The 20,937-nt window shown below is 43.5% G+C and overlaps 1 protein-coding gene and 1 long non-coding RNA gene across 6 annotated transcripts in view; one reads left to right on the top strand and one right to left on the bottom strand.

The window, feature by feature from the left end:
* Positions 1-1,050: 1,050 nt before the first annotated feature.
* Positions 1,051-20,937, top strand: part of RUNX2 (RUNX family transcription factor 2) — a 123,963-nt gene continuing 104,076 nt past the window's right edge. For 2 of the 4 annotated variants that reach the window (XM_081828357.1, XM_081828358.1), the window contains exons 1-3: positions 1,053-1,957; positions 10,743-10,899; positions 16,833-16,937. In XM_081828357.1, the coding sequence (XP_081684483.1) occupies positions 1,562-1,957; positions 10,743-10,899; positions 16,833-16,937 (658 nt within the window). In that variant the 5' untranslated portion in view covers positions 1,053-1,561. Of the gene's footprint in view, positions 1,958-10,742; positions 10,900-16,832; positions 16,938-20,937 lie in introns of all 4 variants that reach the window. The other 2 variants (XM_081828359.1, XM_081828360.1) reach the window with 2 other exon arrangements.
* The window catches only part of LOC145723005 (uncharacterized), a 54,274-nt gene continuing 51,093 nt past the window's right edge, over positions 17,757-20,937 (bottom strand). For both annotated transcript variants that reach the window (XR_014147679.1, XR_014147676.1), the window contains one exon: positions 17,757-18,355. This is a non-coding gene — a long non-coding RNA (uncharacterized LOC145723005). The remainder of the gene's footprint in view (positions 18,356-20,937) is intronic.

A 20,937-nucleotide genomic window follows, 5' to 3' on the forward strand; every position in this document is an offset into this window, starting at 1 on the left:
CTTTCTTAACCCACATTGGGAAATAAATACATAAATAAATAGCCAAGGAAGCATTTTGGATATTTTATTTTGTATTTTTATTTTTTTTCCCCCGGGAGTGGTGGGGAAGAAAGTTAAGGCATTAGACGTAGTTTTAGATGCAGAATAGACTTAATAAAAGATTGAAATTCATGGAAAACTGCTGGGGTTTTTCCCCAGCAAGGTTTTTGCAACTTATTTTAATCGTCCAACTGACAGTTTTCCAGTCCTTAAAAAAAAAAAAAAAAAAAAAAGCTCGTCCTTGTTCTCTAGGAACGACAAGTTTGAATATAGAAGGAAAAAGTGTCCAGCCACCCACTTGAGTTTCTAAAAACTATTTGACAAGTGTCCCCTCCACCCCATTTTTTGGTGTCACTTAAGACAAAAAAGCACCCAAGCCCTGCAAAATCATTTTTTCCCTGGGAGCCGCTCCGGCAGAGGTGGGGGGGTGGGGTGGGGGAAGGGTGAAGAGTGCCGAGAAGTCAGCACAGACGCTCAAGAATTTTCCTTCCTCCTCTCCTGAAGTTACAACGAAAAATAACGACAGTCAGTTCAGCCCGCGGCTCTCTGGCGTCTCAGCTTCAACCTCGTGCGACCAAGACGGGGTTCCTTGTCCTGGGTCGGGGGGAGAAGCGAGAGGACGCGATCAGGCGAGATTCCCCTTGACCCCGGCCGCTTCTCCGGCTTCGGAAGCTGCGCGCTGCGTCCGGGGGCTCCTGCTCTTGGCCGGCGGGCGGCGGCAGCGGCTGCGATTCGCAGGCTCGAGATCCGTTGCCTCGAGATCCGCTGCCCGCGACTTACCTCCTGGCACCTCGACGCGCGAGGGTCAGGGGAGCTTTGCAAATAGCAGGAGGGACTGGATGCGAAGAGGTGGCCGTGAGAAGGCCAGAAGAGGAGAAAGGAAAGGAAGGAGCGGAGCCGGGGAGCCGGGCTGGCAGCCGCCGCGGGAGCAATCTGAGCGTGCGGCCGGCGCGGGGGGAGCGGAGGCCGCCGCGGAGGAGGCGGCGGCAGCAGCGCGGGAGGGCGGGCGGCGGCGCGGACGCCGGCAGCTGGGTAGCTGCGAGCGCGGCGCGGCGGTGGCGGGCAGTGCGCGGCTATGCTGGCCGCGGGGCTGGACTGCTGAACCCACTCCGATCCATCGCTGGACTCGACCTGGGAGGGGGCGCCAGCGCACCCAGGACGCGGTGCCCCAAGGGACCCCACTCCAAGCTGCAAACTGAAGCCCCCTGCCTCCCCAGGCCACACACATCCCCGCGCCGGTTCTCAGCGGCCACCGCGGGCGTTCCAAAGGCTCCGGCCAGATCTGTGCCTCCCGGGTCTCCCAACCCGCCAACCCGACCGCTCCGCATCGTCACCGCCGGCCCCCGTCAGACTCCTCCCGGCAGTCGGCTTCACCGAACTTGATTTCTCACCTCCTCGGCCCCATCACCTCCATCCCCTTTCCCCCCGTCTCGCCTCCACCCCCCCAATTTCCTCCTCCTCGCCCCTCATTTCCACCCTCCTCCCCCTCCCCCGGCCACTTCGCTAACTTGTGGCTGTTGTGATGCGTATTCCCGTAGATCCGAGCACCAGCCGGCGCTTCAGCCCTCCCTCCAGCAGCCTGCAGCCCGGCAAGATGAGCGACGTGAGCCCGGTGGTGGCTGCGCAACAGCAGCAGCAGCAGCAGCAGCAACAGCAGCAGCAGCAGCAGCAGCAGCAGCAGCAGCAGCAGCAGCAACAGCAGCAGGAGGCGGCGGCGGCGGCAGCGGCGGCGGCGGCGGCGGCGGCGGCAGCGGCGGCCGCTGTGCCCCGGTTGCGGCCGCCGCACGACAACCGCACCATGGTGGAGATCATCGCTGACCACCCGGCCGAGCTCGTCCGCACCGACAGCCCCAACTTCCTGTGCTCTGTGCTGCCCTCGCACTGGCGCTGCAACAAGACCCTGCCCGTGGCCTTCAAGGTAAGAAGCTGCGGCCGCCCCCCGCCCCCGGCCGGGCGCCGCGGGACTTGCCCGCCGGCGTCTCCATGCCCGCGGGGGCCGGGGCCCCGACGGCCTCTGAGGCCTCCTACCTTGGTGGCTCTGACCCGAGGGACCCCCCGTGGCCCCCCCCACCCCCGACTGGCCCTCTTCCTCCGGATCCCTCGGTGGGCTCGGGACGCGGTGACCCCGCGCAGATCCTTCCCTCTCCCACCTGTGCCCGCAGCCTCCGCCTCAGCCCCTGACCCCTTTATCCTTTCATTACCTCTCAAGCCTCGCGACCAACGTTCTCACCCACTCCTGTGAGCGGTCTCCCCTCCCCCTAGGAGCCCCTAGGTGCCCACTCTGGGCGCCGCCACCCCGGCTTATTCCACCCCGCCCCCATTCCCCCCAGGCTGAGGAGCCCCGGCCTTCTCCCCACGGACTCCCGCGTTCTCCGGGCTGGGCAGACGCACCCGCCCTGCAGCGCGGGCTGCCGGCGCCGCCCCTCCCTGGGGTCCCGCGCGCTCCCACCCTCTCCCCTCACAGGCGGACGCCCCTCCGCCCGGCTTGGCGCCCCCTTCTCTAACCCGCCTGAGCCTCGGCGGCCCCGGCCCCTCCCGGACTCGGGGGCCAGTGTTCGTGGGGTGCCGGCGCCGGGCGTTAGCGTCCGGGGCGGGGCGCCGGGTGCCGGCTGCCGCGCGCTGGCCGCATAACCGGTGTCCGAGAGGGTCCCGGGCAAACCTAGGGACTCTGGGAGCGAGTGAGGGGGAGACAGGACGGGGGCGTCTGCTCGGCTCGCAGACCCGCGCCAGTTCCCGTTACCGGGAGGAAGGCGGGGCCGCCAGGGTCGCCGCGCGCCCCGAGGCGGGGGAGCCACGGAGTCCCGGGCGCTGGACCCTCGCGTGCGGGGAGGTGGCCAGTGGAGGGGGCGGGGGCTCGGGCCGCCTCTGGGAGCCGGGACCCAGCTCCCCGCCTCACCCCACCTGGGAGGGATAAGGGGAACCTGTGAAATGCCTTTGGCTCGCCCGCCTTGAAAAAGGAGGTGAAAGTTTGCGGATTTCTCTTATTGGTACTTTTAAAGGACTTGAGTCCCTAACGGGCCTCCTGCTTCTGAAAGGTCGAGGGAGGCTCCGGCCGGTGGCCTGGGCGCGGAGGAGCGACCCCCGAGGCCTGAGAGCGCTCCCCGCACACCGCGGCCTCCTCCGCCCGGCGGCCCCGTTAGCTGGAGGGCGGGTGTCGGCAGCCGGAGCCGCAGGCAGCGGCTCGGCGGGTTGAGGGTGCAGGGTCTGCAGCCTCTCGGCAGTAGCACGACGGGTCTCCATAGAGCGGTCTAGGTTTCCCGGGGCGGCCCTCGCCAGGGGGAGACGGGGAGCCCCCAGGGCCCGGCAGGCACGGGCTTGATGGAGAAACGGGCTCCCGGGCAATCCACAGTCGCGGGACTGGACGCCGGGGCTGGAGGGGGCGGTGAGCCAGACAGGGAGAAGAGCGCTCCCGGGAAGACGCTTCCGGCCCTGTCTGGCCTCTGAACTTCTGAAGGTGGGCCTGGGTCCTCTGGGTTCTGGGATCTGTGGAGAGCAGGGTAAGCGAGGCCTGGTGAAGTGGGGGGAGGAGGGAGGAATCGTGCCAGTTCCTCCACTGTGAACCCTGGGGCCAAGCTCCTACAGGCCACTGGCAGTTCCCAGTTGTGGATCACCCACCACCCCACGCACCAATTCAGATTCCGTGTGTGGGTGGGGTGGAAAGAAAGAGGAGTCCAGGTCAATTAGAGCTGGTTATCTAGCTGGGTCTTGTATCGGAACAGAAATCAGAATGAATTGTTGAGGAAAGGGGATGTTGCGTTCTGGGGCAGGTTTCATTTTGCATTTAGTTCAAGAAGTGTGTGTGTGTGTGTGTGTGTGTGTGTGTGTGTTTTAACCGTCCCATTTCTCCTTTTATAAACCACCCATTTTGTAGGTTAACGTTTTCCTCCTTGAAATACGAAAAGCTCAGAATATATGTGAATTCTAGAAATTCGAATTTCCACACAAGAGATATCTTTTATGATGTTCATCGTCCCTAGGCCCAGAACGTTCTAATTTCCACGTTCTTAAGCGAAGGGTGGAAATTTGTTTCCCTCCCCCCCCACCCAAAAACCCTCAAAACACGAACAAAAAACCTGGATGAAAACAGCAAATACAAATACGTAGGTATTTTGTTTAAAAAATACCACGTCAGGCATTCCAAGTCAGGATATATGAAAATAAAAGAGTAGTTGCCTACGTTTTAAAAGATATCATTTAGATGTTTGGTATTGTACATTCTTTTTCTTCTGCTAATCATGTTTAAGGTATAACTGTCTTGAACTGTTCTCCTACGTTTATGGTGGTGAATTGATTTTGAGCCTTGGTATTTTGGATAGAAATGATCTTTGTGGCGTAAAGATAGAATGCAGTTTCGTTTGAGCTATTCTCAGATATTTTGGTAATCTTCAGGTTTTCTCATTACCACCGTTTTAAAATTATTTTGAAAATAAATAGTTTTCTTTGCTATTAATCACCCTTTGTTGTTAATTACAGAGCAGTTTTACTTTTAACCAGTAAACAAAGCCATAGATTATACATGGCCATATTAAATTAAGTATTTTAATTCATATTAATCAAAAAATAAATTGAGTTAATTTAAGACTTGATTCGCTGTGTCCTTCTATCCCCATACCTGTATTTAAGAAAATTCAGACACTTGGTGATTGCTGAGATCCACTCGGTATATAAGTTTTGTCTCTGCTGAAAAAGATGTGTAGAGATTTGGAACATCCAGATTTTGACAACATTTTTTATTGTTTTCATCTGAATGTTAGTAAAAACAATCTCTCTTTACCTTTCTTTTGAGATAAAAGCCTGAGAGCAGTAGACTTTCTACACCCTTGTAACATAATCAAATACATATGCAATGAAGAAATAATATGAAGAAGTCTCAGTTTTAGAAGTGGTGACCATAATTTGGCTATCATATTTAAAGCCACATACAAAGTAAGTTATAGTGTTGTTGGGTAGATAATAGGTAAATATATTTAAAAACACAAACACACAGAACTTAATTGTTGAGAAATCTGGGATTCAAATCAATGCAGTATTTATTGAGCCCATATTTTATGTCTGTGACCCTGAACTCAGCACTATAGAGCATCAGAACTGAATTTAATATATGGTGTTTTGATGTGTTAATTTAAAATAATGCTTCAAGATGATACTGACAATGTATTATATTAAGACATAAGTAAGGTATTAGTGTTGTTCATCTGATCTTGTTCAGAGATTATTCAAGAATACTTATAATTTGTTTATACTCGGCATGTAAAAATGCAAAAACAACTAGTATGTTTTAAAATATGCAAAGTTGTTTATTAGTATTATATTTTTAACAAAGGTCTGCAGTTGTGTAATGTTCAGTCCTTCCAGGTGTCAAGGAAATGGAAATGAATATTTTTAACATTTCTTTCAGGTGTATCTCACTGAAAGCTTAAAATAGTTAAGGGATACTATTAGAGGATCCCCATGCCCTTTCTGTCTTAGATAATTCTCATGACAAAAAACAAAACAAAACAAACAAACAAACCCAAAAAGCAGTTTGCAAATGCAGTTCATTAGTTAATGGTCTGGTAGAAATAGGGAGAGAACATGTCAACTTTGTGTCCAGTAGCACCCTAATAGTTAGGGGTCTGTCAGCATTTCCACCATGAAGCCTGGTGTTCAGGGTTTATAACTCAGTTGCTTTAAATAGCTTCAAGCTGAAACACTATGCAGAAATTTTAAGTCCAGATGTATGTTTTAAAACTAAAAGTGGTGCAAGGCTATTGTGCTGTTTTAAGTTGGGGAACACTGGACTATATATTTACCAGTATCATATGTTTTTCTGGCAATGTTAAAGAAAGAAAACACATTTTTAGATATATGATCTATTACTCATAGTTAATTCTGTATGTTTGATGATACCTTTTAGTATTTGTCATAAGTAGGGTTTCAAAATGATAGAGCAATTTCTATTTGAAAATAATTTTTTCAACATCACTGGCTATTTTCCTCTTCAAAAACAAGTATGCAACTAATAAATATTTGACATTAGTGAGATGTATTTTCCTAATGTATGTAATGATCAGGTTTTATGTTTGTGTCTTTTTGAATGTAATTATACCCAAACAAAGGAAAACAGGTTATTAAACCTTTTAAAACCTTATTGAGCCTACTATGAATTGTTAAGCAAAATTACGTAAATCACAATAGATTTCAGGTTGTGTGAGGACAGATACATTTTTGTTATGTCTTTAAATGCAATAAAAATTAAAGTTAAAAATTTTAGGGCTGAATATATAAAAGGTAATTGAAACATAATTTTAGGTAGAAAATAAATATTTAAAAATTTTAAGAAAAACTTATATTTGGAAAAAGACATGGTTAAGATATCTTTCATTATATTCTCCCATTGGCATTGCTGTTTGTCTCCTTTCAAAATTCCAGAACATCCATTGTTAGATGATCTAAACCAGCTTGATACATGGCACATAAATTCCTGGCTTGTATTGAAATAATTTCCATCAAATTATTCTTTGACATATATTTTTAAAATTGTGAAATGGTATTTTATATTGCATTTATTTTTTTCTCTGCAACTTAGTTGGGTTTTCCTAAATTCGAGGATAAATTCTAAAAATTAACTGTAGCATTTGTTAAACTTTTTAATAGTTTATTTGAAGTTATCTTTAAATAATTACCATAGGAATACAATTTTCCCTTTTTTCAATTGCTCTCTTACATCTTTTTATTCCAAAGAAAGATCAGATTTTATCTTGAAAAAGATTATATTTCAATTTTGCTGCAAGTACAATGTGCCAAATGATATTGGTGTGTAAGAGTAATTGATTGGTTAAAATTAGACTTCTGTCCATGGAAATGTCAAAGGCAATTTTAATTTCCATACAATAAGACCACAAAAACAATTTTAAGGGTCTGAGCTAATTCTGTATTGCTGCTCTTTTAGAGTAATTCACAGATTTGGTCATAAGGAATCTTATACAAAATTTCAGTAGTTTGTAGGGTTAAGTATCCTTTTACTTTATTCTGTACAAGCTATGTATCATGTGATTTAAGTGCTAGTTCTAGTGAGGTGTGCTAAATAAAGGAACTTCTTTCTCTGTTCTGAAATGTTAGGACACAAAATTACTTCCTTTTTCTCCCTGAAATTTCTTGAATTGGTAGACTTTATATTTTAAAAACACCTAGAAATGTAATTGTTAAGGTTTCATCACAAACTATTCTTTGCAGAACGCAACTTTAGTGTTGGGTAGTATGGAAACGACTTTTAATGCGTACTTACTCCTAACTAGTTAAAAGAATGGTTTTTGACTGCTCTCTACCCCTTAAAATGTTTTCCATTGCTTGGGTTTGGTACAGATGAAATGTGTAAAACTTTCTTGATTCTTTTGGTTTTCTTTTAGATAAACACAGTTGAGAATCTCCAAGGGAAACTTTTTAGCTTCAGAGATCTACTTTTTTTAAAACCCTCTGACATATAATTATACTTCTGATTGATATAAAGTCAAATATAGTACTCCCTCCCTCTTTTCTTTTCCTCAGGAAAACATTAGGTATTTGATTTGGTAGCGTGAATAGTAGAAAAAAACCCATATATTTAGCCATTAAAATAGAGTTCAGCCATAACAGGAAAAGTTGTCACCACATTCTGTGAGCATTTCATTTTTAGGCCAAGTTCTCAGCCTCCTAGAAGACTCACACAATTTGTGATTACCTATTTGTTTTGTTATTAAGTGTAATACGTAAAGCATACCAGTATTTAACATGGTCATTATTCTGCTGCTCAAGCAAAGAAAAGTGGATTTGTGTATTTCACTCTTAGGGATCTTTTCTTTCATATTTTCCCATATTGAATCAATTTTCCTTTTCTTCTAACTAAAAAAAATCCATTATGTTAAAAATATGCAGTAAAATAATAATGTCCCAGAGCTCTTGAAAATCTTTATATTGGGGCAGATTTCTTTATTTTTTTTTAATTTAGCCAGACAGAAGTGAAACCCATCAGCAGTCATCCTTTATCTCTCAACAACACCAAAAAACATCTCAAGACACGAAGTAAAGAATTACATGTTCAATTGAACCCTTTCAGGATGCTTATAAGTTAAAGCCCATGTTTAGCACACAGCAGACTTGGAACCGAAGTTAGCCTCCTCATCTTACAAAAAGTACATCATTGTAATTACACTCTACTTATACAGTATCTTCTATATTATACAGACTTAAAAAAATATTTCCAATTTATATTGGAAACCTGGTTCCTGGCGATAAAGTTACTTGTGTGACATCATAGCAGATGTAAAAGAGAGGTGGGAAAAAAGAGGGGCCTCTTGATTTTTGGCACATTCATTTTCTTTTGAGCAGTACAAACTTATCTGCCTTCATTAATATGCTTACTGGTTCCGTCTTTACTTTGATATCAAAAGGCACACGCCAGGTGCTAAAACACAATATGCTGAGTGTAAAAAAAAAATGTCAGATGTGCAGATACGTATTGGCCAAACACGGTCAATTATTTCAATGTTTTCAATTGTTCACATTTTTAGCCTTGTGAATTCGAAAAATTGAAAAGCATATTGTCTCTAGTAGGAGTACAACATTACCTCTATTCAGTAGCCCCTTGAGGCACTAGATCAAGCATGCAGGGAGGAAATCATGTTCTCCAGGGATTTGTGCTAGGCCTGGGAGACTTCTCAGATTGAATTTGAGTCACCAGTAGGATAGTCGGTGAATCCCTCTTCTCTGGGACTGAAAAAGTTGTCAGAAAACTAGTTTGGTGCAAGAGCATGTTGCTGTTACGGAAGGATGCTGACTCAGCCTTTAAGTGGTTCTCTCTCTTGGAGTTTTAGCTGTAGACTCACAGACTATTGGCTGTGGGAGGCGGTGCTCTTTACGGAGCTCTTTCTTCAATTTATTTCAAAAATATTTATCAAACACTTACTATGTGCTAGGTACTGTTTGGGCACTGGGCATATGGTGTTGAGCAAGACCAGTGAAAGCCCCTCCCTCATGTAGTTTCCAATCTAATATAATCTAGTCTCCTAGGGGTGAGTCTCGTGACTTTGGACTAGTGTATCAAATGGAGTAGATGGATCACTGATATATGTACATGGAAATGAGGATCATTTGAGTACAGTGGGGTGCTGGGGAAGTGGGTTCTATAAGGAAGGCTATAGGGTTTTAAGCCGAATAACAAAGTGCTAAAGCGGGCATGGCATTGAGAAACAACCAAAGAGAAAAGCAAGGGCAAAAACAACAACAACAACAACAAAACGATGAGTTTTTTGTGTGGCTGGTGGTCTGCCTGCATGGAACAGAGGGTATGTTGTAGAGGAGGGCTGGGGTGGGGATCATGAGTGAGGAAAACTCAGCCCTAAAGCATAGTTATAGTGTCTGTTTTATCACACTAAAAAAACTTGCATTAATGAGAAATTATGTACAAATTGTATTGGGAGCCTGGAATCAGATGCCTAGGTTTGCCTCGTGGAAATCTCGACAAAGGAGAGAGCAGCACCAGGCCTAGAGGAAAGATCAGTGGGATATTCGCAAGGCAGGCAAGTGCACGTGGGCGTTATTCTCAGAGAGCAGTGGGCTACTCTAGTGGGAACCATTGCTTAGTCACCTCAAGGGCATCTGGAAGCGGAATGAGGAAGAGAATGAAACACTGAATATAGGATCCTGGAAGTTAGTGGAGAAAGAGGCTATGATCAAGGGGCAGGGTCTTGGTAATGGATCAAGAATAGTGTGTCTATGTGACAGTGCAGCCCCTGCACCAACATTCCCTTACCAGCCTTCTTGTTAGAAAGAGGCACCCATTTGCAGGTCAGCTGCCCTTGGTTAAAAGTGTGACCGCCTAGCCTTGGAGCAGTGAAAGTTTGTGGACCTCAGAGACTGATTATCTGGATCCTTACTTGACTGAGTTAATCTGCTGCGGGTTAGCTGTTGAAGATGAAGGAGGAAACTGTGTCATTTCAAAGTGGCAGATGGGACAAGACAGAATCTAAAGTTTGGCCAAGGGCGTATTTTTTTTTTATCTCTACTACTCATTTGTCAGTGGCCATTTTCAGCCCGTTGTATACCTTGATTCTGCACCTAGACTTGAAGTTTCGCGATGGCTTTGTCTCCATCCCACCGCAGGGTGGGCCTTCAGTAATTATTTGCAGTGTGATTAAAGGCTGAATATGTAGCCCAAAGTAAGGAGATGAAATATAGTGCTGGATACCACACCATATTTAAGCTTCCATATCGTCAGGAACTCTAGGATTTCACCTCAATGTCTTCTCCCATAGAGCGGACCAGACTTTTTTTTTCAGCCTGGGATCTGGATGAGACCATACCTCAGGGGATCTCCAGGCTGCAGACAGGTGGTGCCTTAATATGTACGATGCCATCTGCAGATGGCGCATCAGCCTTCCTTCTGTGGCATAATTCCTATGGACAGCCTAACATGGGGATTTAATAAAAATGTACATGTATTCTGCGAGGGGTCCAACAACAAATGAAGGAAACTTTTGCTTGCCTTTGAAATGGGTGGACCCTGAAACATGGGTCTGTTTGAAGTGGCCTCCTGACCCATATGCAGATGCTTCGTTCCTATCTGCCGTGACTGGACTAGAGCACTAAATCCTGATAAGACACATCGTTTGCAATGGGAGTATATGCTCAGTTTTTAAGCTTTTCTGATGTGCCATTATTGCTGCTGTGTTTCCTGTTTTATGTAGGTGGTAGCCCTCGGAGAGGTACCAGATGGGACTGTGGTTACTGTCATGGCGGGGAACGATGAAAATTATTCTGCTGAGCTCCGAAATGCCTCTGCTGTTATGAAAAACCAAGTAGCAAGGTTCAACGATCTGAGATTTGTGGGCCGGAGTGGAAGAGGTAGGTCTCTGGTTTTTAATATTGGTAGTGGAATAAACACATCAGGATCTCCTGATGAAATGTAGGCTAGTCTATATACAAATCAGCACCTTCTTCCACTGAACAGAATTGCTGAAGGTTTTATTTAAATATGTCCAGATGAAGTTGAGTGTTTTTCTGAGTGCTCAGGCTTTTTTCATTTGTTTTATGATATTGAAAATTCAAACAGTGTTTTCAGAAGAACTAGTCCCTAATTTCACTGGGTGTGAGCACATAAGGTCGAGAGAACAGTTGGAGGTTCAAGTTCTGAATTATGAGGAGCCAAATAACGGAGTAAATTGAGTGACAATGAAGAAAGAAAAAGGAATGTATTGGATCAATTTCCTGATAATATCAATTTTGCTCTATGTTGTAGCAAGGACAGCCAGTGTGATTAAAGGCTGAATATGTAGCCCAAAGTTCTTCACTTAGCACATAGGTTACCTCTGTATGAATTAACTTACTTTTGTAATAAGAACCTATTTTTAAAAAGTCATAGTTTTTTACAGAAGGCTTCTCATTTGAATCAGTGAATGATGTGTTACCTATGTTACAATGACTATCTAGAGTAGTCTAGACAGATGAGTGATTAAGACTCTAAATAATTTCCACATTATTTGAGGGTCTCCCCCATCTGCATCCAGATTCACATATTGGGGGTCCTTAAAAAGATCATAAAATAGAAAATAATTTCTTTTAGGGTTTTCATAGCTGTTTCATAAAGGGGATTAATGTTTTAAAAAAGTCTCTAAGGAAACCAATATTTTGGCTTTTATTTACTTTCCTGTGGAGAGACTTTTACTGGTCCTTCACAAGAAGTATTCTCATTTATGCATTTATTGAATCTAATATTTCCATTTTAAGTGTTTCGATAAGAAGCGAGAAAATAGACCACTTTAGGACGGAGGTGAAATAAATTAGAATGACCTATGGAACGACTTCTACCCAGGTTCGAATTAGGAAATGAGAAGCATCAATTTTTAAACCATGTCCGATAATTGCTCTTTAGTTTGGATCAGATGTCATATTATTACCATTGTAAAAACTTGATAAGGGAAATTCAAGCAAGGCTGTTTCCGATGAGTAGTTTTAGTTTACTTTCTAGGAACAGGGCCAAGAAGCTGTACTTTTTAACTTAAAAAAAAAAAATGATGCATGCTAATGAGATACTGTCACTGAAAGGTTGTTTGAAATAAAATGAGGCTCAGAGCCTCTGGTAGACTCAAAACTAAAGGGGTTATCTCTGCATCAGATTTAGTTTACTTTCATTAAAAGGAAAAAAGACACAGCCTATCTCACTGTTGACTGATTAGGTGTGAAGTGTGTGCATTCTTTTTTTTTTTTTTTTTCTCTTACTGGTGCAGGTCCACAGTACAATTAAAGTTTCTCTTTTTTCTAGTAGGAATCAAGAAACATTTGAACATGATGATTTACCTGCATGCTCTGAATTGCCTCTTTTCTTCTTATGTAACGTTATTTTGTTTTTAATTGGAGTAATGAATTTCAATATTTAGAAGACTGGACACTATACCTTCCACAGTCAAGCTAGTGTTTCCATTTACCTTGCTTTTGTATTATATAGATGCTGCATAACTTTTCTCTGATCAATTTGAGTAGAAACTACGGCAAAGTGATAGTGTACTTTGTAAACCCTCAACATATTTATTTAAGAAACTTCAAAGAGAAACAAAGGGTGTGCACTGTTTTACTATATTGGCTTTCTGAGTTTTGGCTGGTTTCCCAAATAGCAATTTTTATATTTAAAAAAAAAAAAGACAGACTTAACTGCTTGCAGACTTTTCACGCATGGAAGATGAAGAAAGCTTCTTTTGATGAAGTGTAATTATGTCCAAACAGAGCTGACCCCCTCCCCCTATATTTCTTATGATCTTAACTGAAGAAAGTAGGATTTTTCCTTTGAAGCAGCCGGGACTTGGTGGAGGATCTGAAATGCTAGTCGGCTGCCAGAGGCAGGATGGAGAAATTGGTCCAGACTTGTCTTCGAGACTTAGATTGGGGGTGGGGGGAGCGGGTGGAGAGAGAAAGAAAAATTGATTTATCACTAATAATAGATTTTTATATCATGACATTAACGTTATATGAAAGGAAACAGTAATATCAAACCGAAATGAAGAGGACAAAAGGACAGAGAACACTGATAAGAGATACCATTCTTTGGGAAAAAAAAAAAAAAAAAGGTCAGTTTTTCAGTGGCAGGAAACCCTTTAACCTGCCTGGGTGCCTGACCTGTTTTCTAAAAAAAAAAAACTCCTTCCAGCTTCCTCTCTGATTTTTACACTTCTACATTTCTCTTATGAAGTCTGGATCATCACGTCGCTACCATAGTATTTTTTTTTTCTCCCAGCTATTTACAATTTTCTATTTTGAGAAGCATGAAAAAATAAAGAGTACCAAGTTTCTCAAATGTTAACACTTTTTCTTTTCAGTGGTAGAAAGGTAAATTCTCAGAAATTGAAAAATAGTTTTAGATGTATAAAGGAGTCACTTCACTACTTGGTCATTATGGGTTATCTGATGACTTTTGAAAGTACTTTGAATTAAAAGTAGAGCATCTGTGAAACTTGCATCAAGTTAGGAGTGGCTTATGTTTTTTAGTTTTTTCCTTTTTTCTCCTTTATATTTTAAACAGAAGTATTTGTTTGCTGTTTCAGCAGAAATATTTGGTCCTTAAGTCTTCTTGCTGTGCTTCCTCACTTTTACATCAAACAAGCTGCTTGTGGTCTACAAGCAGTTTTAAGCACCTACAGGGTGCAGAGCATGGTACTGTATCAATCTAAGATACAATCCTTGCTTGCAATCTTACCCTATCAGACTGTTCCCAATAACCTCTCGAGCTAGGGTAGGATTGTCTTTCAATGACAGTTCCTATATTTATCTTGGAGAATATATGACTTGAGGACATAGTTTGGAACTAGTTCCTAGATGAAGCCAAGGATGGTATAATTAGTTGTCATTAGTGCTAGCTAGCTCCCTCAGTAGGAGCCAGCATTTTTATCACTTATGAAAAGTAATAAACAACGGATTTAGAAAAAGTTTTTTTTTAGTTTTTTAAAAAAAATTTAAGTAAATCATGAGTACTCACAGAAACATTTGACTTAGGAGATGTATTATTATTAATGAGGTGAAAAACCAATTACTTAGTTGGGTAGTAGTTTCTGGAAGTTTCTTGAACATATGTTCATGTTCCTTCTGAAGGGGCAGTTAAGAGATAGAGGGAACCTCCTTAATTTTTATTTTAGTTGTCAAAGTACATCTTGATCCTCAGGATTTGATTTTAGAAGATTGTAGTCATGGTTTAAGTACTAATTTCCTCTCCCCCAAACCTACCTCTTTTAAAAAGAAATTTTTACCAGTTCTGCTTTGAACATTTAGGTGCTTTATACTTATAGGGTAAATTTTATACTGACTTTTGTTTTTACAAAACAAAATTTGAATTTGGGAGAAGCGTCGATGACTTTTAATATCCGAAGGAAGATGTGAAAATCTCAAATAGAAGTATTCTCAGAACTGGTTTAGATAAGTTCATGATTCGAGATAATTTTAGCAGGTTATTTAGACTCATTAGGACAAGTGAGACATACACATCCTTGCTTTATTAAGGTTTGTGCCATGGATGACAGCTGCCTTGCAAGAACCACCCTGGGAGAAACACAGTCCTGGCTCACAGACCACTGATCTGACCCAGAACGGCATCTTGTATGGTTTAATCTCACTTAACTTTCAATCTCGGGATTCAGCCTATTCACTCCTCCAGATCTCTACATTGTTTTGAGGTCTTGATCTGGATCCGGTGGCTTCCTATGCAGCTTTCTAATCTCCAATTCTGTACACTTGGAGTTTTCTGTAACTCGTTCACTGTCAGCTGCCTTTTTCTTCCAGTTAGCCCTAATGTTTATAATAAATCCTCTGGTTCCTAACCAGACAATTGTATTTCTTTAAACCCATGTAACATTCAGTCTATAATGGATGAAATATGATCTATCAGTGACACTTTAAGAATAGATGCTTTCATCATCCTGGCTGAGATACTACATTAGTGGATTTATATTTACTCTTCCTTGGTCTTACAGAGCTGATGGGGACATGTGTGGAAATAAATTATCTATTAATTTTTCTAAATGTTCTCTGACAAAGTTTAAAAGAAGAGCGCTCATTTTAAGGCCTGGAAGACCTGGATTCAGACCCTGATTTTTTCCTCTTATTAGTTGTGTGGTTAAATTACTAAGCCTCTCTGGGCTTCGGTTTCCTCATTTGTGAACTGCAGGTGATGAACCTAACTGGAGAGGATTAGATGAGATAATGTGTATGAGGTGGCTGGCAGTTAGTAGTTTTCTAATCAATATTCATCTTTCCCTGTCTGCTCCCCTCCCCCACTTCTGTCTTGTCCCTTTCCTCTCCTCTCCTCTCCTCTCCTCTCCTCTCCTCTCCTCTCCCCCTCTCCTCCCGTCCCCTCCCCTCCCCTCTCCTCTCCTCTCCTCTCCTCTCCTCTCTTCTCTTTTCTTTTTTTTTAATATTGGCCATGGAAAAGTATAGCCAAAGAGACTTAAAACTATATATACTGAGTAACAAATGATGTGTGTCTTAAACATATTTTAGGAACTTACATGATCGGGGTTGAAAAGAAAACCCATTCACTAGATTTGACAGCCAAAGACCTGTTCTACATTAAGCCTTGCATAGAACCTGTTCCACATTAAGCTTTGAAAAGATTGCATTAAACTCTGCATTGCTACATATTGTTTAAGATTTGTGTTTTGATTTAATACCCTCAAGCTTTCAGTAAAGGGAAAAAACAGTCTCTGACCAAAAAAACAAAGCAAAACAAAACGAACTGTTTCAAGGTCTGGTACAGGAGCAGGCCAAGTGCACGCTCTGGCCCGAGATTGCCACGAAGGTTTTATTGAGTCACTGTTTCACGCCCACCTTTTCCTGTCTTATAACAGTTTGCAGTTTTGACTATCTGACATGACTAACCGTTGCAAATCTAACTGATTACAACTGTCAGTGAGTCTGTGTAACAGACTCTGGGATCTTCTTCCGGAGAAGGCCAACATCCGTGTCTGCTCCCAAACTTCTCCCTGTCTTCTTTCCCCCACCTCTATTCATCACCTTCAGCTCATTAATTTGAAACATCAGATGTCGTATTTCAATGAAGCGCAACCTTGGCTAAAAGCACCAATTCCTATTTATGTTGGGAGACATCATGTACGTTTAGCGAAAAAGAAGTCACTGTCAGGGAGTTGGTTCAGGATTGACAGCAAGGATGTATGCTAGGGCAGGGGTGGGCAGGGAGGGGAAAAACTTTGTTCCAGCGATGATGAAATCATCATACCTCGGGCACATTAAGGCAGGACGGGAGACACTGGCTCCTGTTAAAATGATTCCCATAAGAACCTTCCTCTTTCATCTTCTTATTGCAGTGCAGTTAAGCAAACGAAATGCTAAAGCCATGTGAAGTAAATAACACAATCAACAGTGATTTACTATTGTTCTCTCATGGGGTCACGACCTAATCCTAAATAAAGACTTCTAAAATTGTCTGTGTTTGGATGTGTTCCTGATGCTGGAGAGAACTGGAAGGCAGAGAATCCTCCTCAAGTGGACCAGCGTTTTTGTTTTCATTACCACTGTTGCTACCCAGCGGCTTTTTTTGGGAGTTGGAGCCCTCTTGTATAGCACTGCGGTGAAGATGATCTGTATGCTCAACGAGTTTAATCACTCCGTAAAGTGGCCATCAGAGGCTCTCTTATTGAGAACGAGGAGCCCCATCTCTTGTGTTTGTTTCATTAGCTCCTCAGAGATGCTCAGGAGCCATCTGGACAGCTGTATTGTTCTGTTATCCCTGGGACTGTCTTTTTATATTCACTGTGGATTTTCCCCTTTTACATCTGCAGGCAAGAGTTTCACCTTGACCATAACTGTCTTCACAAATCCTCCCCAAGTAGCCACCTATCACAGAGCTATTAAAGTTACAGTGGATGGACCCCGGGAACCCAGAAGTAAGTACTTGCCTTCCTATTGGAAATGGTAACAGGGGTGTGTGGAGACCCTATGAGGAAAGGGTCCCAGAGCAGTTAGGGCTAATTTTACGTAAACGGTTTCTTTGCCAGGTTTGCTATCTGCATGTATTTTGATGAGGGACAGTTAGCAGAACTTCACAGTTAGTAGACGATCAAATTACACTTGTAACTTTGCCACAAAATTGCTAAGGCTTACCTAACTTGGGGGACATGAGCGGATAAGTATTCAGTCACTGTAAGTACATGCTAAAGCATTGTGCTCATCCGCCGTACACAATAGACAGGGCCGAACAGACCCATGAGAGCTGAGGAGGAAAACAACAGACTGAAAAATCTTGAGCTTAGTCAAAAAGCATTTGCATGTGTTTCCCATGGTCTAAGAATGTGTTTTAACTTTTTAGCTCGCCCACTCAATTCCCTTTATAAAGAGCACACTGCTTAATTACAAAGAATTTATTTGCAAATGATAACTTGCTTGATTGTTACAACACGGTTGTTTGGTCATGTTCTGGTAATTGTTATAGATAGTTTCTTTTAACAGATAGAGTCAAACCAGCTTTAATCCGCCTTGGTGTGTTTGTCTGTCTGGACATCCAGAAGGTTGATTGGGCATTCGTTTAAGGAAGTACACGTAATCCATTTGGGCCAATATGCATTTTCCTCCTAAATCTAAATTGAGGCAGGTTTTCTCCCCACCCCCCACCTCCAAAACCGATTTGATCAAACTGGGTACAGCAGCATTTAACTGCATTTAGGGATTAAAGATTATTTGATATATATGACATGAAAACTGACGTGCCAGTGGAAACGTACTGAACTCTGCCTTTGATGAGTGAATGCGTCGGAGTCCCAGCCGTCGGGTTTAGAGAGTTTAATTTGGTTTGTGGTGGAGGTACAGCTGGCTGAAGTATTTGTTATATAATGATACACCTGCCTGGACAGAGAGAGTGACCTATCTTCCCCTAAAACTAAGAGAAAAGGACTGATCAAGTCTTTGCCTCCCCAGGCAGCATGTCTTTTAGCAGCGGGAACTCCTCTTGCCGCTGTCTCTTTTCACCCAGGCTCACTGCTTGTCTGAACCAGGGAGGTTTCCTGCCTCAAAAGCCAGTCTTTGAAGTTTTTCTTTTCTCCTCCTTGCATGTGTATAGGTTCACAATGTTGGGTTAGTGCTGGCTCCATTCAGGTTGAGAATGTTCTGTTAGGCGGCTGCCACACGAGAGCCTCCGGTCGCCCCGAATCTCTGGTCATGAGAGCCAGTGGTTCTGCAGTGCAGGTGACAGAACCGAGAGGGGCTGTCTTGTCTGGTTTGGGCTTTGGCTGACGTTCCTGGATGGCCGTGAATGGGGGAAGATGCCTTGCGATGGAAGCCACTTGTTACCTAATTAGCCCTTGAGTTCCTGAAAAGGCAGGGACATCCATTTCAGTCATGCGTAAAGCAGGACAGTAGTCTTTTAACATTTAGCGCTACTAATACTTATCTCTTTTTTTTTTAAGATTTTATTTATTCATTTGAGACACAGAGATACAGAGAGAGAGAGAGAGAGAAAGCATGAGCAGGGAGAGAGGCAGAGAGAGAGGGAGAAGCAGGCTCCTCACTGAGCCAGGAGCCCGATATGGGGCTTGATCCCAGGACCCTGGGATCATGACCTGAGCCGAAGGCAGACGCTTAACCATCTGAGCCACCCAGGCGCCCCTAATACTTATCTCTTAAAGATGTTTCCTGCTGATCTCAGCAGCTTTTCTCACTTCTTGGAAAAACCATTAGTGTGTGTGTGCGTGTGTGCGTGCCCCTCTGTTTGTGTGTGTGTCCATACACTCAAGAGTTGATGTTCAAAAGTTGATGGTTGGGAGAGGAAACAGGGAAGGGTGGGTGGGTGCTGCCCGGTTCTGAAAGGGGTGACAGAAGGTGAGGAAACGGGGTAGCTTTGGGAGAGTCGCTTCTCTCTCGGGGGAGGATACTATTACCTCATTCCCAAGAGGTTATTGGCAGAACTAATCAGTGGATAGGCTTGCTGCCCTGTAAAGGCAGAGAGGTGCTCTGAAAGCAAGGAGGGTTCAGGGGAGAGGGGCAGATGGTGTATATGTGACCTGAGTTCAGGCTCTGGGTGCCGAGTGTGGGAGGGGAGCAGATGCAGACCTTGAGTCGCAGACCACTGAGTAACATTTTTCAAGGACCAGAAATGTGTGTGACAATGTGATGTCATTTCTCTGACATCATGAGGTGGTGTGCCAAACTCAGTGCCTGGATACAGGATGCGTAGGTGTCAGTAACATTTTAATCCTATAACGTTGAGTCTCTATACTGGATTATTTCCTTCTGCTCTGCTCTTGGCCATCCTGAGCATGAGTGCACAGCACTCTTCTCAGCATTGTTCTTTAAGTTTTCACATCCCAGTTAGGAAAAACGCCTGGGATTTTCCATTTTCTTCAACTATAATAGGATTTGGATTGATTGGTGCATATATAATGTTAAATGGAGAATCCTCCAGAATGTGTGTTGGCAAACTTTTTCTATGAAGTGCCAAATAGAAAATAATTTCTGCTTTGTGTGCCGTATCATTCCTGTCACAAGGACTCCACTCTGGCAATGGAGCTCGAAAGCAGCCTCAGCCAATACATAAATGAATGGTTGTGGCTGTGTTTCAATAAATCTTTATTTACAAGAACAGGTGGTGGGTCTGATCTGGCATACAAGTTGCAGTTTGTCAACTCTTGCTCTAGATTTCAAAGTGGCTTATGTTATTAACCCTTGACAGAGTAGGGCTTTAGAAAAAGGCTTTCCTGACGGGAGAGAAAAAGACAATGCAATTGTTTTTAGCCTTCTCTCCAGCGAAATGATGTATCTTCAAATAGTGGTTGTCATAGAAATAGTATCCATCTGTTTATCATTGTAATGGTTTGATGGAGTTGAGGATTTTATACCATTGATTCCCGTTAATGGAATTTCACTCCTTCCTCCGGAGATCAGATTATATATTGAAAAGGCTACTTTTGGGAGATTGGCTATTTGGACAAGGACAAGTTCTGGGTTAACTGGTTGGGTCTTCATTCAGCCTCACATAGTGATTATAAAGGTGGGGGCTTTGGTGTCAGACTGTCTGGATTGAAATCCCAGCTCCCCCACTGACTGGTTCTAGCTGTATGGTGGTAGGCCAGGCACCTGACTTTCCTGTGCCTCAACTTCCTCATCTGTTAGAGTGAGAGTAACAACGGTCTTTTCCTCACCGGTTGCTGCAAAGATGTTAAATGATGTCATGTACATAAACTATGTAACACAACGACTGTCATGTAGTAAGTGCTCATTAAGTGTGAGCTATTACCATACAAATTCCCGTCAGTGTCAGGAGTTTGCTGTAGAGCTTTGCTTATAGTACGCTTCCAGGAAATAGATACCATCTAGACTCTGCTCCCTCGCGTATTGTTACTTTTTTTTTCTTGCAGACGGTTTTACTAATTTCTGCTCATTAGTAAGTGACACCAGTAAGTGTTACAAACTGTACCTTGAGCAGGTAGTCATGCTGCCTGGGGACAGCTGTGCAGAGGTGATGATAAACATGATTTGTTTGCAGTGAAGGAGAGTCCAAAAGAGGATGCTCTGGCACTCTGCTGAGGCCCCGCTTATCAGCACATCTGCCAAGACTTTTCACTCGAAAATCGGAGAGGCTTCATCCTTCTGTGTTCTCTGTCTGGCAGCCGAAGTGGTGCTGTCACAGCACAAACAACTTCTCTCCTTAATATACACATCTGGCGTTGGCAGTTGGACGAACTTCATAAGAGCACATGATCATCACTCATTACAAGATTCAAAAGTACCCCATGGCATCATTGATGTTTTTTCACTTTGATCTTTTGCAGTTGTGATTCATCTCAGTTATAAAACTTCCCTTTAAAGGAACACAGCCGATGACTTATTAGAACCTTCATCTTAAGTAGCGTAAACATGAAAACGGTGCACATCTCTACAAAATGCCATTTGTTT

Source organism: Leptonychotes weddellii, chromosome 8, assembly GCF_054177405.1.
Source record: "Leptonychotes weddellii isolate Sample4059 chromosome 8, ASM5417740v2, whole genome shotgun sequence".
Lineage (NCBI taxonomy): Eukaryota > Metazoa > Chordata > Mammalia > Carnivora > Phocidae > Leptonychotes > Leptonychotes weddellii.